At 39.5% G+C, this 17,592-nt stretch overlaps 1 protein-coding gene across 1 annotated transcript in view; it reads right to left on the bottom strand.

Moving 5' to 3' along the window:
- parvin (beta-parvin) overlaps nt 1–15,816 on the bottom strand; it is a 48,374-nt gene extending 32,558 nt beyond the window's left edge. Inside the window, exons 1-2 of the mRNA XM_068386160.1 lie at nt 15,762–15,816; nt 12,811–12,908 (exon numbers count right to left, since the gene is read on the bottom strand). Of these exons, the coding sequence (XP_068242261.1) occupies nt 12,811–12,908; nt 15,762–15,816 (153 nt within the window). The remainder of the gene's footprint in view (nt 1–12,810; nt 12,909–15,761) is intronic.
- Nucleotides 15,817–17,592: the final 1,776 nt, after the last annotated feature.

The following is a 17,592-nucleotide window of genomic DNA, read 5'->3' as shown; positions in this document are numbered from 1 at the left end:
TCACAAAATACCTGCTATGATTAGCCTTTGCTAAGCTTACTCAAAATCCTAACACAACTTTTCAATTACTAGATTACTTTATATGAACCCATCTATATAGCCTGTGAAGCAATATCAGGTACAATGAATTAATGAACTTCAATTTGGAGAGTTAAAAAAAAAAAAATAAACAATTGAAAAGTTTAGGTAGTTACATAAAGCTAGCTTAAGCTAGCCAGATATACTGGAAGTTAACCCTGGGACCATTTCAATAAGAATCAAAGTATTTCATTTACCTTAAATTGGTAATGAATGTGGAACAAAACTCAATAATTAGCATCAAGTCAAGTAATAAAGATGAGCATCAACAAATTGGAACAATTATTTAACAAATCAGAGTATATTTATTAGTACTGTATGCACATCTTAAAATAGGTCAACATAAAAATGTAAACATGTAAACAGTGCAAAGCTAAATAATGAAATGACTGCTATGCTATATTACAGTCTTCATCTACAACACTTACTATGATCGAATCAATGAGTTTTCATAACAATTAGTTAGTTAGATTTCACTAATCAAAGAGCATTAAAGTGTTATTCTAAAAGCTCTCAATATAACATATCATTTATAGTAACCTACTATAATCAGTTAGCATTTGCTGTACACACTGCAAGAAAGTATATTAAAACTGGGAAATTGTATGTGTGTGTGTTTTAGTGATAGAGATACAGTGTATAAAAGATAATATTAACTATTGTAAGCTTGTTTCCTTTGTAAATAAACCTGAAATCACTTTTATCTTGAATAAAATATGGATTGACTATAATTTATGAAGTAAAAGACGTATAAGAAAAATCAATAAATAAGAAAGACATTAAAGTACTGTATTAGATTAATTACTTCAGTACATAAACATTACACAATTAAACTGTAACCTGAAGAAAGCTGCAGCAATCAAGGAATATAGGTCTTAATGGTAAAACCGAATTACCACATATCATGTGTAAAGAGCTCAGGTTTGTATAGTTAGGAAAAATAAAAATTACCTCCAAATTTGTCATTTGTTCCTACACAAATACCAACCCTTCGCTCTTTACTAGGAAGACTCATCCTTTGGTGGGTGGAAATTCAAATTTCAACAGGTGGGAAAACTAGACCTGAGGTACACCTCTGACCTGGTAAACCTGGAAATTTTAATAACCTGGGAAATCATGGTGTGAATGAGTGGAAACAAGCACTGTGAACTGACCAGGTAAGAGTAAAAAGTAATAATAATCACCTTTAAACTTGAACCTAGACAAAGTGCAACTCGTCCTCATGTGAGACTGGCGATAGGGCAAAATACAATAGTGCCTCACAACACGAAATTAATCAGTTCCGTAGTGGCTTTCGTAGCGTGATTTTTTTGTGCGTGTCGCCTTTTACAAGTAAATAGCCTAATTCATTACAGGCCCTACAAAAACACCACATTAAATGTTCATCAAATGTCTAAATTCCACGAAACTCAATGAAATACAATACTGTACAGTCAAATACAAATGTCCAGTTGTCTCCGGTCCCCCACTGTCTCCCCAAATATCTATAGATTTCAGAATTTCAGGTGTAGAAAAGTTTGGTTATTACGGAGGAAGACAACGAGCGGGGGAAGTACTACTCGTTAGAGCTGTAAAGTGTGTGAGGGTAGGGGAAGCACAAAACATTAACACACACACACACACACACTCTCTCTCTCTCTGTTTGTGTGATCACGGCACCAAAAATACTTAAATTGATAAAATACACACGAAATTTAAAGCAAAAGTACATAAATGTTTTATTAAAGCACAGTTAATCATTTAAATAATCGTAAGTTTCTAGAATGCAATAATGCTTCCAAAAAGAAATTGAATATTGAGAGAGAGAGAGAGAGAGAGAGAGAGAGAGAGAGAGAGAGAGAGAGAGAGAGAGAGAGAGAGATCAATTGTTGAAAAGTAATCAAATGCACTGTTTTTGTTTTACTTGAAAGAAATCATTGTTATCGAGATATTTAAGGTTTTAGTTTATAAAATATGCTGTATTTCAAGGTACAAATATACAATAAAATACTACGCAAGAAACAACACAAGAAGTTGTGTCATGCTAGCGGCGTAGGCTACAGTCGTCTGAACGAAAACACCGAACATTTACATTAAGTACGGTTAAGCTGTACTGTAGTAAGATTACTGTACTTATATTACAGTAATATACATTAGAGTATCAGTGAGTATTAGGTTAAAGTACAGTATTACTAGATAGGAACAACTTTTGCTATACAAAAGAGTAAGGGGATGATGACGACTCGGTACACTTTACCTTAGCACAATACTGTACTGTAACCTAACTGTCAAATACATAGTGTACATCTGTGCAAATGTTCTGTACACTGTACATAAGATTATAAACTGTTGTAGAAACCAAAGTAAAACTATTAGGCAGTATTTACTGTGTTAATCATCAGCTCTGGCAGCTGCTTGGGGCAAGGGGCAGTGACATTTTAGGTTAAGAGCTAGCCCACCCTAGTGTAACATTTATTCGCGAATTTTCACTTATCACGACAGTGTCTGTAACCTAATTATTGCGATAACCGAGGTCTGACTATAATTAGAGCAAACAGTAAAAATAAAGTAGCAAAAATATGAAACCTTACCTTTGGAGTGAGGCGATGTCCGAGAGCGAAGTGGCGGGGCAGTAGAGAAAAATGACAAACGGCAGAAAACGTTAACAAGTGGCAGAAAACATAAACACTTAACTTTACAAAACATTAATAAATGACAGAAAACATTAACACTTAATTTTAGGAAACATTAACAAATGTCAGAAAATATTAACAATTTTACGATAGGCTTTAAATTTCTTTTTTATTTTTTTGCCTTTTTATATTTTGAATTTTTTCACTTTACGCTTTGTATTTTCTAAATCTAATTAATGTACTGTACATATTTTCTTCATCATTGCCACTTTTCTTTCTTTCTGGATCACTTTAACCCTGGATAGGTACGCTCCTCGGACACCCCTTTAAGGGTATACTCGGACGCGAACGACCCCGACGCCAAAAAAAATTCTTGAAAAATCAGTTTTTGCAGTAACCTCCTTTTTTCTTTTGCCAAAAAAAAACTTCAATGAATGCTTAAAACAACTGTAAAGATAAATACTACTCATCTGCAGAAAAACTATTTATTATAAATATTTTAAAAAATTAAGTAGAAAAAAAAAAGACCTGACATAAAAATTCATAAAAAAAAAGTTTATACATATATACACAAATCCTTTTAGGAATTGATTCTTGAATGTTTAGGACACATCTTGATGTATTTTGGATGAAGTCAGACCCATGGAGGTGAAGATCTGAAATGAGAAAAAAAGGGTAACTTTTTTTGGCCAAAAAAATTTGTCCAAATTTCATGAATTTTTTTGGGTACCCAAATGAAATAGGAAGTGGCTAATTTTTTTAGGGAATAAACATATGTTATCCTAAAATAGAAATATGTAAAAAAATCTTCATTATTTTGTAAATTACATTTATATCAGGGGCCATATCTAAAGGTAATTTTTTGAGTACTTAGAAATTTCGTAAAAAAATACATATATTTTATATATAATATGATATTTATGCAGGTAAAAATATACCAAAATATCACAAATTCTATAGGGAACAAGAATATATATAGATAGGGCAGCTTACGCTTCAGATATGTCCACAAAATGGCCGCCAACCACACTGACTCAGACTCCCTAATCTGCCACTTGAAATGTAGGAAGGGTATGTCAATTTCAAGGTGTTATTTACTAATCTAATTATTATTGGATATGCATAAAAATTGTATGGTGGGTTGCTGGATAATTGTCGATTATTTTACGACTATAAAATTAAAATTCTGACCCAAAAAAATTTTTTTGAAGGGAAATAAAATCGAAAAAAAAAAAAATGTAAAACAATATAATATTTTAGCTAAAAAAATTTGATGATATTCAATCAAAAAAAAAAGTAAACAAAATTTTCCGACAAATAAACATCTAGAGGAATCATTACTCTGTGATAGTTCCTTAGTACGTAGTAATTTTGAAAGAATTGGGAAAAAACGAAAAAATGGCAATCACCGGAAAATCGAACACATACCTATATATACGCCATATCTGGCTAAAAAAAAGATAGGCATGGGTAGCCAGATCATCTAGAAACACTTTCCAACACTATAAAAGTATAAGTTTTGCGACACTACTTGCCAATTCCTTACGGTAACATGACTAAGCAAAAAAATCCAAAACAAATAAAAAGGGGCACTCGCGGAAAAATGGCTAACATTCTAATATACGGCATTTCAGAAAAAAAAAATTCAGCCACGTGCTAGGCAAACCATCAAGGCACATTTTCCGACAAATAATCATCCAAATGAATAATTACTCTGTGATAGTTCCTTAGTACGTAGTAATTTTGAAAGAAATGGGAAAAAACGAAAAAATGGCAATCACAGGAAAATCGAACACATACCTATATATACGCCATATCTGGCTAAAAAAAGAAGATAGGCATGGGTAGCCAGATCATCTAGAAACACTTTCCAACACTATAAAATTATAAGTTTTGCGACACTACTTGCCAATTCCTTACGGTAACATGACTAAGCAAAAAAATGCAAAACAAATAAAAAGGGGCAATCGTGGAAAAATGGCCATTCTAATATACGGCATTTCAGAAAAAAAAAATTTCAGCCACGTGCTAGGCAAACCATCAAGGCACATTTTCCGACAAATAAACATATAAATGAAATATTACTCTGTGATAGTTCCTTAGTACGTAGTAATTTTGAAAGAAATGGGAAAAAACGAAAAAATGGCAATCACAGGAAAATCGAACACATACTTATATATACGCCATATCTGGCTAAAAAAAAAATAGGCATGGGTAGCCAGATCATCTAGAAACACTTTCCAACACTATAAAAATATAAGTTTTGCGACACTACTTGCCAATTCCTTACGGTAACATGACTAAGCAAAAAAATTCAAAACAAATAAAAAGGGGCACTCGCGGAAAAATGCCCAACATTCTAATATACGGCATCTCAGATAAAAAAAAAAGACATGCACGTGTTAGCCCAACCATCAAGGCACACTTTCTAACACAAACATGAAAAAAAAATCAATAATATACGGCAATTCCTTACTACGTAGTAAATTTTTACAAATATTGAAAAAAAAACAGAAATTGGCAACCGCAGTTAAATACCCAATATACCAATAACTACGTCGTATCTGACAAAAACAAAATCACGCATGGGTAGCCAGATCATCTGGACACTTTCCAACACTAAAAAAGCAAAAGTTTTACGATACTATTTCGCAATATCTTACGGAAAAATGACTTGGCAAAAAAATGAAAAAGGGACACTCGCGGTAAAATGCCCGACATTCTAATATACGGCATCTCAGATAAAAAAAAAAGACATGCACGTGTTAGCCCAACCATCAAGGCACACTTTCTAACACATAAACATGAAAAAAAATGAATAATATACGGCAATTCCTTACTACGTAGTAATTTTTACAAATATTGAAAAAAAACAGAAATTGGTAACCGCAGTTAAATACCCAATATACCAATAACTACGTCGTATCTGACAAAAACAAAGTCATGCATGGGTAGCCAGATCATCTAGACACACTTTCCAACACTAAACAAGCAAAAGTTTTACGACCCTATTTGGCAATATCTTACGGAAAAATGACTTGGCAAAAAAATGAAAAAAAATTAAAAAGGGGCACTCGCGGTAAAATGGTCCTCGTGGTGATGAACGACATTTTAACTAAAAAAAAAATCATGCACATGGTAGCCAAACAATCCACCAAGACTTTCCACAACTGATAACCTATACAAGTTGCACCATTCTACGACAATTTCATAATACAGTACGTAATAACTTTGATAATTATGCAAACTACCTTAGAAGGGTAAACTCGGTCGCGAACGACCCCGACGCGTCTCAGAAATCGGGGAAGGAGTACAGCTACAGCAATGCACATCTGGACACTACTAGAGCGTGTAGGGGAGACACCTCCTGCAGGTCGATCACCCACAAATTCAGTCACGGGGGTGAGTCACGTGAGAAAAACCTGTTTTTTTTTTACGCTCGGGGTCGCAAACGACCCATCGTACCTATCCAGGGTTAAGCTTCTTTTTGATCTACTAGTACCAACGGCCTCTTTTTAAAAAAAATATCCAAGGAAGCTTGTTTCTGCCTGCTTCTTAAAATTTTCCTGAAATGACTTAGGATCATTCCTATCGAAGACGGATTTTGGCCATGTTCCTTTGCGAACATACTTAACAGCATGCCAGCCTCGTATTTCTTGACTGCTTCCATCTTTGTCTCCAAAGAAAGCACCATCCTCTTCTTTCCCTGCATATCAGCACCTTTCTTGGCACCCATGGCTAGTTTAGTAGAGTAACGTAATATTTTAACATAATACAATATAAGAGTCATGAAAGTGAAATAACAAACACAAAGTCAATGCGTACGATAGCGCTGCCTGAAACAAAATGTCTGAAGAATGCCAATGCGTAGATGTATGATGGGATACAGTACAGTAGATGCTAACCAATAAGAGGACAGGATCCTATGACTATAACTACAGTAGTATCCGAGTAGGGAGATAACCAATGGGAGTCCGGGAAGATGGTGGTGAGTTTACGGGCTGGCGGCACGCAAATTTTAAAATCGGCCTCGGAGACGGTCGGGCTCTTGTACCGTACCTTCTTTCATTGCACGAAACATTTTAGGCGTTGGGAGTCGTAAAGTTCTTCGCATCTCGTTTCACAGCATGAAAATTTCATAAGCAGATTCTTTTGTGTTGAGAGGTATGTCTATATATGCAATATTTCAGACCACACAAGTGAAAATGGATCTTACCTGCAGTTGGAGGAAGGCCATCTTGTAGAGTCCTCCAGACACTGTGTCCCCAGAGAGGGGAAGAGGAAGGAAATAAAAGCTAGCCATTCCATTTATTCATCCTAGACTGATACCCGGTAACATACGGCCTCAACCAACTACTACAAGTCCTGCAAGGAAGCTAAGGTAGCTAAACCACTTGTTGAGTGGCCACCACAGGTCCCAGAGTAAATGTATCCAGGTTCCTGTGGGTTACATCCTACGGGTAATGGGTAGTGAAGGACGTCTGTCTTTGCCAAACAGCTGATTGAAGTACAGTGATCCCTCGCTACTTCGCGGTTCGACTATCGTGGATTCACCACTTCGCGGATTTTTTTCATAACGCATATATATACATATATCGCGGATTTTCTGGAAATTTCGAAAATACCGCGATGTGACCGATGGTGCTAGATTGGAGAAAGTAAGGAAAATTGAATCATGATTGATTTTCAATATAAATGAAACTTTGAGGAGCAACAAAGATATAATTTGTTAGAGAGATAGAGAGAGGTAAAGAATGGGAGGTAGTGAAAAGTAGCCCACAGAGAGAGAGAGAGAGAGAGAGAGAGAGAGAGAGAGAGAGAGAGAGAGAGAGAGAGAGAGAGAGAGAGAGAGAGAGAGAGAGAGAGTGTGTGTGTGTGTGTTGTTTTAAATGTAATAAACAAAAAAATTTGATAGGTTATAACACATTGGTGCTTATGTAATATCAACTGTATAGACGGTTTGAATAAATTAAGAAATGGTATAAACGATACTCTGTTAGTGTATTTGTACGCTCTCAAGAGCGGCAGCTAGACGTCAGCTGATCTGATCACAGCCAAAAGTAAAACAAAAAGAAGTCAACAATACTCGATTTTTAAAACACACCCGAAATTTAAAAACAAAAGTACACGCTTTCTTAATGTGCAATTAACTATTTAAAGAGTAGCAATTTTCTAGAATAAAATGATGTTTCCCAAAAACTAGTGGTTTGCTGATGAAATCGGATGCCGTATTTTTAGCAACGATTGAAATGGATGTAAACTCGGCATAATTTTTTCGTTTCGTATTTAATTGACACTAAGAAAACTAATTTTAGTTTCTTCATCTATATGTAAGTATTGTATAACACGAAGAGAGAGAGAGAGAGAGAGAGAGAGAGAGAGAGAGAGAGAGAGAGAGAGAGAGAGAGAGAGAGAGAGAGAGAGAGAGAGAGAGAGAGAGAGAATGAATCAGCTGTTGTAATCGAATGCCGTGTTTTTGTTTCGTGAGAATTTCATCGCCACGACTAACAACAACATACTGTACTGAACTTTACAGTATTATACAGACTACTGTAATATGATAAAATAAAATATTTGTAATAACCTATTTTATATGAAATGGGGCTATTTTTTTGTTTAAAATTTACATTTACGTACGCAAAACAACTCTCTCTCTCTCTCTCTCTCTCTCTCTCTCTCTCTCTCTCTCTCTCTCTCTCTCTCTCTCTCTCGTAAATTGTTTTCCTGCTTTGCTACGTATGTATGATTTTATATAGATACGGTATATAATATTTGTAATAACATATTTTCTAAAAGCTTTTACTGTACAGTAATATCATTATTTATCACTTTCATCATGCGCGTTAAATGCCTTTGTTTGTTTATTACGATCGAAGATGGAGCGTACTTTATGACGCCGCCGTTTCATTTGGAAGTCCTAAGAAAAATTAAGTAAAACATTGGTAATAACAAAATCAACATACTGTACTGAATAATCAATATAATCGATGCAAAAACTAACCTATACACAGATGTGTACACTAAATGCATTTGCTTCTTCATTATGATCAGAGATAAACGTAAACAAAACATTGGTTGCCATTTTTATCGTGCTTTTTGGCGTGTTTAGGAAACGCATGATATAAAATTGCCTTTAATATTTGTGCCTGTTTTAGTTTAGGGTACTGTAGTACATGCAGTAAGTGTTCTGTACATTAAAGGGTAGTTTGTTAACAGTACTACGTACAAGGGAAGGTTTTAAAAGTCTGAATATACATGTTAAATAAATACGTAAATATGGTGTCACTACTTCGCGGATTTTCACCTATCGCGGTCGGGTCTGGAACCTGTCTACCGCGATAAACGAGGGATCAATGTAACTGTGTCACAGAGAAGCTTCTCTTAAACGCTATGGACGTGCTAACATCCCTAACATCATGAGGAGAGAGAGAGAGAGAGAGGATTCAATGCCCAGTCAGTGACGTGCCTAATCCATGAGGAAACTATAATCCTTTTCTTTACCCTGCCCACGCTCACAAGCAAGCGATTGATGTGTGTGTGAGCTCTAGATTCAGGCTTGAGATAGTGCCTCAGCACTCTCACAGGACATAGTAACAGCTGATCAGGATCATTAGTTTTATTCTGAAGACTCAAAATCTGGAAGGCAAGGGCATTTTCCACCTTAACCTTCCTTTTCCCTTTGCTCCTTTGCCAAGAAAGGGCCACTTGTGTTCTTACATCTTAGCATTGGTCTGCTTCGAAGTCCCTGTCATCTTATGTGCCTGCCTATGCAGATGGGGACAAAGAGTCGGGGCGAGATGTCCTGACTCGCCTTCCTCTGCAACTGCATCAATGTCTTCCAAGCAGAACAAGGGGGGACCCTCCACTGATGAGTTACGAAACCTAAGTACATCCATCTTTGGCACCTGCCTTTGAAACTTTGAAGCAACAGTGTCACACTGTTTCAAGGTGCAGTTAACCCTTTGGTTGACTGCGTTGTAAGCGAGGACCTCTACAGTACTTGCTCACGAAAGCAAAAAGGTGTACATTACCTTTTTTTTTCTGGGTCCACCAAAACCTGATTAGCGATCAGATAACCAACCAAGCCAGACTACTAGTCGATCCACAAAGTGGCTTGCAAAGTCACCTTTGCAATCCACTCTAAGTTCCAAGCTTCTGCAGCCGAGAACGTCACCTGTTGTGCTGCCAATTTATCCATGGGCAACCCCTAAACTAAAGCCAAGACTGCAGGATATAACAGTAAGGCTGAGGGGTTATCGTGTAGGATGTTGTAATACTTGCTTTACCTGATGAAAGGCACAGGAAGTACATGAGACAAACTTTTAGCTCGCAGTCTTTCTTCCCAGCTATTTGGAAAACAGCTTTCCTTATAGACCCTGAAACCATCTTGGACCAGTGCAACTCGAGCTTGGTCTCTCCAGGTCGGGGGGTCTGACAAAATGAGTGTAGGACCAAGTCTCTCCCTTCAGGAAGGGAGTATGATGGATCCCCAAGTCCACTGATCTTCCTTACTAAAGCTAGAACTTGCTCAAAGAAATAGTCCGACTCTCCTTGCTCAATGGCAGAAGCTTTCGGGCCAGCGGGCCGAGGCAGCACACCAACAGAGTTGTCTGAATCTTCATTAGCTTCATCCAACTCCTCACTCACATCAATAAGAGCCTGAGTTGGGTTCAGGTTATCAACGATACCCCAATTGAGGAACGAGACCTACTCTAGAGGGGAGGTTCTACTTCATAGACAAAGACAAGGAAAGTACCGCATCACAAGCACCCTTTCGAAGTACCGGATCCTCAAGAACTTTCGAAGTCCAGTTCTTCTGAAGGGTTTTTGTATTCTTCCACTCCTGAGGCTTAGCTAAAAATGAGGTTACGAGATTAGCTGTCTCCTTCTCAGGGGTCACTACTGGTTGAGAAAACTGTGGAGGCTCGACAGGAGCAGCAAAAGGTTCAAAAGCGGAACGGATGGTGCGGTATGGACTATCTCAACTGGTGAGTCGATAATTGTCCGTGAATGAAATTTCCTTAGGAGATCTCGAACCCCTGCTTGTCCTCGGATGAAAGGCGTTTCTGAGGGGTGTTGTTTCCTGTCTCAGCTTCCTCCACGTCTTGGTCACTTTGACTGGGATGATACCCAGCTTCTCCCATAAGGGATCAAGCATGTCATGGGCAGCCTTGGAGTCTAGATACAGCTGGCATTCCAAGAAGAAGTACCAGCCTGCAACCCCTTAGGTGGGATAGGAGCTGTAGAGGATACATCAGCCAGGGGCACGAGACCGGTTCGCTTCCAGCGGTTCGAGAGGGAAGATCAAGAACCCCTGAGAAAGCAGATGTGCACTCCCGCTGTGCCCTTAGCTTTAGCACCTCCAAAAGCTGTTCCTTCATGGGGGAACCCGGAAGCCCCAAAGAAGGCCACAAATGACACAAGGCGTCAAAATATTTTTGGTAGACTACCCACGGGTAGCAAGCGCCACTGCTTTGATAGGGAAAGTGACGGGGTCCTCCAGGCCCGATGGTTGTCCGGGGGGTCAAAGGAGTCCAGTGGTCATCACTCTTAACCCATTGCACTTCAGAGGAGAACAAACAGAAAGTGTCTACAGGGAGAGTACAAGGTGCCAGAGAAAGAAGTTGGAACTTCTTCGATCCCGAGGATGATCCCGAGGGAGAGGAATCCCTTTTAGACTTCTTCCTTTGCCTACTGTACGACTCCCACTAGGAGGATGTCTACTCCAAACACTCGTCACATGGAGAAGCCTGCGTGCAGGAGTGTTGTATACAAGCAGGACAAAGTCTGTGAGGATCCATGACCATACTCGACGTAAACGTTCCGCAACAGCGGCACACAATGCCAGGGCAAACCCAAATAGTCGTAAGTCCTCAGAGACCACACACACCCGAAAATAGAGAGAAATCTTAGTTTTATAGGCAGAGATAACAGGGTTAATAACGAGAAAGCGAGACGGCAAGATTTCAATCTATAGAGCCAAAAATAAAAGAGAGGGATCTCATCTGCTGAGTGTGAGTGAATTGGCTAGTCTACTACCCACTACTCACACCAACTAGTAGAGGGCTTTTGAACATCGCATAAAAGTTTATGGCTAGATTTCAGCGATGCAGAAAACATATATCAATAGAAAAGAGCATGGGGTTTGTATTTGTGTAGGAAGAAAATTTTTTTTAGATGTTTGCTTTTTTTCTATTATGTATTTCATTTTGTGTACTTTTCGTTTAAAAAGAAATATTTCTAATCATTGTGAAATAATTAAAGAAAAAAATTTCGGAAGTTAGTTTTCTTTATATTACTTTACTCTAAATAGTTACTAAAGCACTTGAATTAGTTGTAAAAAAGCTTTATATTCATTGTCTAGTGATTATGTAATAATTCTATGATAGCCATCAAAAGATATAAAACAATTCATTGGTAAAAGAACTTACTTTACACAGTACAGAAATATAAAAAAATTGTATCAGACTCCTTTGACAAAAGACGTATACTATTATGTATAATTACAAGGCATACAATGAACAAAAACTTATCCAATGATGGCTAAAGAAAAAGCTATTTCTGTTAGCGTGAATACAGTTACCAAATTTAGACATTTATAACAAGATAAGCTGTTTCATATGGATTGAGACATTTGCAATAATCACTGATAGTACATGCATAGAGAAAATTTGAGGGGATTCAAGATATTATCTTTGATGGAATTAAACCGAAACAGTAGCTTTCGATAACTTGCACTTACAGAAGGGTGGCATAATTGGTGGGTGAGGGAGAGGGATAGGGGAAGAGTGACATAGCTACATCTCACCAAATTAATGAACCCTCTCACCATAGCCAACACAACTCTAGTTTCAAAAGGTGAGGTTAGAGGTATAGAGTAGTTCACTTACAGATAAAGAGGTTAGGTAAAAGAGGTATTACTGGACAAAGCATCATCAATTATGAAATCCAGGGCACAAACTGTAAAGAATTCATGGGCATTCACATATAAGAGCACACTCCTACAGAAGCACACTGAAGGGCCTTTATCACTCCACCTGTGTGAGCATGAATGTGCACAAGAGTGATCACTATATAACACTTAAATTATTGGTCATTAAGATTAAAAAAATATACATACATGATTGGCTGCATTTAGGACGATGCGCAGCTTTTGTTTTTGTCCCTCCTCACTCTGGGTAACTTCTTGTACATCCAATTGATTGTTTGTAAGTTTTTCTGATAAAAAAAAAAACACAACAATTGAATCTTCAAAATAGCATTCTTTTTAAGGCTATATAAGATAATCATGTTCAAAATATGATACTGAATTTGTCATTGTCAAAGTCCTTAAGTTCTTGGGTTGAAATTCTTACTTACATTACTTGTCGTCAGTATCTACCAGTCAGTTTTCAGAATGATTTAAAGAGAAAAAACCTTCCATAAAATGATCAGGATTTATTGGTTACAGTAAATTTACTGCATATTCTCTCTTTTTGATAATGGTAATCTGTTTCCCTAACATGGGTAGCTCTAGATAAGAACAAATAAGTCACAGCCAAATTTCTCCTTCAATTTCTGAATCATGGCTCAACCCCACATGTGCATTAAAAGCTTTCACAACATTAACTGTTTCATGCACCAACAGAGATGGTTCATCAGCAACATGTCGAACTACTATGCACATATTCAATCCTGTGTGTCTGGGCATCCTGGCATTTCATTTTCAATATGACAAATTTGTGAAATAATTTGTATTTTCCTAGCATACAAAGCTGGAGCTATTTATAGAGGTATTACTCTCCGCGAAGCTGAAAGATGAGCTATGATAATTTTAGCGAGGGATAACTACCCCCCACTGCTATTTGATATTATTATCATTATTACTTGTTAGGTTACAACCCTAGTTGGAAAAGCAGGATGCTTTAAGCCCAGGGGCCCAACAGGGAAAATAGCCCAGTGAGGAAAGGAAACAAGGAAAAATAAAATATTTTAAGAATGGTAACATTAAAATAAATATTTCCTATATAAACTATAAATACTTTAACAAAGCAAGAGGAAGAAAAATTAGATAGAATAGTGTGCCCGAGTGTACCGTCAAGCAAGAGAACTCTAATCCAAGAGACAGTGGAAGACCATGGTATAGAGGCTATGGCACTACCCAAGACTAGAGAACAATGGTTTGATTTTGGAGTGTCGTTCTAGAAGAGCTGCTTACCATAACTTAAGAGTTTCTTCTATCCTTACCAAGAGGAAAGTAGCCACTGAACAATTACACACCAGTACTTAACCCCTTGGGTGAAGAAGAATTGTTTGGTAATCTCAGTGTTGTTAGGTGTATGAGGACAGAGGAGAGTCTTTAAGGAATAGGTCAGACTATTCAGCGTATGTGTAGGCAAATGGAAAGTGAACCGTAACAAGAGAGAAGGATCCAATGTAGTACTGTCTGGCCAGTCAAAGAACATCATAACACTCTAGTGGTAGTATCTCAATGGGTGACTGGTGCCTTGGCTCACCTGGGCTAAGCAAGCACTTTTGTTTTCTGGCATGACTTCTAGGGGGACAGGGTGGCGGGCCAATTTGCATAAAGAGCTCTAGGTTTGTATGCTAGGAAAAATACAAATTATTCAACAAATTTGTCATTTGTTCCTGCACAAATACAAACCCTTCGCTATTTATAGGGGTGACTCACTCTTAGGAGGGAGGAAGTCCTCCCAACTGGCCTTGGTTTGACCCGGGGTTCTCTCTACCTCACTGTATGGTCGAGTGTAGTAGGAACCCAACCCTCGCTAAAATGAAGTGCTGCAATTATTGTATGCACTATTAGCAGCCTGCAGAAGCATGTGTTTTCGTGCATCTAGCAATGTGGCTTGTCTTTAACGTAGGAACTCGATGTCACCTAAAGAGTTCTTCTAGAATTACTCAACACCCTTCCTCAGAGGTATTAGGGACATAACAAAGTATTATTTCTATACTCAGGATGCACAAGGGAAATGAGTCTTACCTGCAGAGAGGTAAGGTCAGCTGTGCTGAGGACTGTGGTGCTGTTTTCCCCAGGGTGAGAGAAGGTGAAAGGAAGTAAGGCACCAGTCTTCTACTCATTCATCCCAGACTAACCTGGGTAACCTCACCTCTCAACCCTCTGCTACTTGTCCAGCAAGGAGCTGAAGATGTTTTAGACCGCTTCTTGTGCAGCCACCACAGGACCAGTGGAGAACATATCCATGTTACTGTGGGTTACGTCTTGCAGGTAGTGGGCGGTGAAGGTTGTCTGACACTTCCACACACCCGCTTGGAGTACCTGCGGCATAAAGTACTTCTTTTTGCACACCAGAGACGTAGCAATGCCTCTGACGTCATGAGGTCTGGGTCGTTTGAAAGGAGGAGGATCTGGATTAAGGGCCAAGTCAATTGCTTTCCAAATCCAGGAGGAAATGGTATTCCTAGTGACCCTCCTCTTGACCTTCCCCATGCTAACAAACTGAGTTGATACACGGGGACGAGCTGCTGCCGTTCTTTTTAGGTAACACATCAGACTCCTGACTGGGCAAAGTACCAGTTGGTTACAGAACGAAGACTCTCTATCTGGAATGGGCCAAACCTAGAGTCCAGCACACCTAGATTTTGAGACTTAGCAATAAACTCGGGGACGTAGCTAAGGACTACTGTACTTCTCCCCATCTTCTAAAGTGGGAGATATCAGATGATAGACCATGCAGTTCACCAACTCTCTTGGCCAAGGCCAGAGCGAGTAGGAATACCGTCTTCCACGTGAAGTGGCGATCTGTGGCCTGGCGTAATGGTTCGTAGGGAGGACCCTTCAGGGACTGAAGGACCCGAACCACGTTCCAAGGAGGTCTACATTCCAACTGGGGACAAGTAATCTCAACTTTGTGTGAGTGAGGAAGGTTCCACCGAGGAGAAAATATCAACTCCTTTCAGTTTAAAGGCCAGACTGAGCGGTAGTTTTTAACTGTCGAAACTGAGACAATAATTTCTTCCTGAAGGTATACAAGGAACTTTGCTATCGTTGGGACAGTGACATCGAGGGGAGAGATACCCCTTCCTCAACACCAACCACAGAAAACTCACCACTTTGCCTGGTAGACTGAAGCTGTGGAGCATCTAAGGTGTTCAGTTCAGCCATCCTCTTTGAAACTTGTTGTGAAAAGCCTTTCTGTGTGAGAAGGTGCTGGACAGTCTCCCGGCATGAAGTCGAAACAAAGCTATGGCTTTGTGGTAGATTTTGGCATGTGGCCGTTTGAGTAGGTTGTGTTGTGGAGGGAGTTCTCTCAGGATCTCCGTGAGGTGTTTCAGAAGGTCAGGGAACCATTCTGCTTGATGCAGAGTTATGAAAGTCATTCATAAGTTTTTTCTTACTAGGACCTGGTTGAGGACTTTTCTCATCAGCCAAAACGGAGGTAACGCTTACACAGCCAGATTCACCCACCGATTTTGGAACTACATGAGTTCACTCGACAGGAAGGATGACAAGAACCCGAAGGAACAACACCATCATTACCTGAAGGGAGATGGAATCTCTCAAGCAATGTGTCATGAGAACCCAAAGGGTTGCCACAACGAGAATACGGAGATTCTCTGTTATGTGAGCCTGCAAACTCAGCATAACAGAGGTCACGAGAGCCCACAGACTCAACATAACCACGGTCATGAGAACCCGAAGGTCCTACGTGATGGGAGACCAAGGATTCCTTGCCACGACAGCCCGAAGGCTCAACGTGACAAAGGGCACGAGAGCGCGAGGATTCAACGCAACCTTTGTTGCGAGATCCCGAAGGATCAACGCAACGGGAAACCTAGATCTCCCTGTCATGAGAAACCAAAGTCTCTATGAGACAGTTGGAATGAGAGCCTGAATGTTCAGCATAACAAACGTTGTGAGAACTCACCAGCTCAACACAACTAGAATTCAAAATTTTGCCGTGAGATCCTGAAGGGTTAACACAACTGTCACGAGACCCTGAAGGGACATCGTGACTAGAACCAGCAGGTTTGAAAAAGTCTCCTAACAGCCCGCGGAGGAGCACGTCCCAGAGGCAGAGGGTCACAAACTCTTCCACACAACAGACCCCCCGAAGGAGAAACATCCTGCAGAGACCACCCGAGGGGAAGTCTGCCTAAGCTCTACCTCTCCCAAGGGAGAGGTTAGTTCACCCTAAGGAGAATTATGTTTACGGCGACGCTCTGCTTTCGCTCTTGGAGGAGAAGCATCATCGCAACGTTTCCGCTGCCCTCTAGCAGTCTTCTCTCGAGAACAAGAGACATGTTCCCCCAAAGGGGAACCCTGCCTTGGACTCTGTTCCTCCACCATCCCTGGGGAGTCAACAAAGTCCTCAGCATTTCTCTCATGAGACCAGAAGTCAGATCAATGAGCTGCAGCACCTGCGCCCACAGATAGAAGATCACCCTCCGCGGAGGGAGAAGACCGTCTCCTCTCTGCTCCTAATTGAAGGAGATCAAAGAAAACGTCCTTCAAAAGGGGATCATTAATGCCTAGTGATGGCCAAAAAGACATATAAAAAATATGAAAGCAAGTCAAAGCGGGAAAGAGAAGTGTGTCCGTTCTCTGCCGAGCCAGAAAGCAAAGTGGTTGCTCAGCTCAGGTGTGTAAGTGAGAGGGGTAGCTGCGCTACCTCCACTCTCCCCCGCCTACTAGTGGTTGGGGTAGTTATCCTTCACTAAACTCATCATGGCTAGTCTTTCAGCTTTGCTGAAAGTAATACAGACAGGCCTCATCATTTGCGATAGTTAGGTTACAGACACAGGAGTGAAAAGCAAACTTTCGCGACTAAATACTGCACTAGGGTGGGCTAACTCCTAACCTAAAAAGTCACTGCCCCTTGCCACAAGGGGGCGCCAGAGCTGATGATTAACACAGTAAATACTGCCTAATATTATTTCA

This window comes from Palaemon carinicauda, chromosome 14, assembly GCF_036898095.1.
Source record: "Palaemon carinicauda isolate YSFRI2023 chromosome 14, ASM3689809v2, whole genome shotgun sequence".
NCBI lineage: Eukaryota > Metazoa > Arthropoda > Malacostraca > Decapoda > Palaemonidae > Palaemon > Palaemon carinicauda.
The sequence above is the reverse complement of the archived record's forward strand: the minus strand, read 5'-3'. Positions and strand labels throughout refer to the sequence as shown.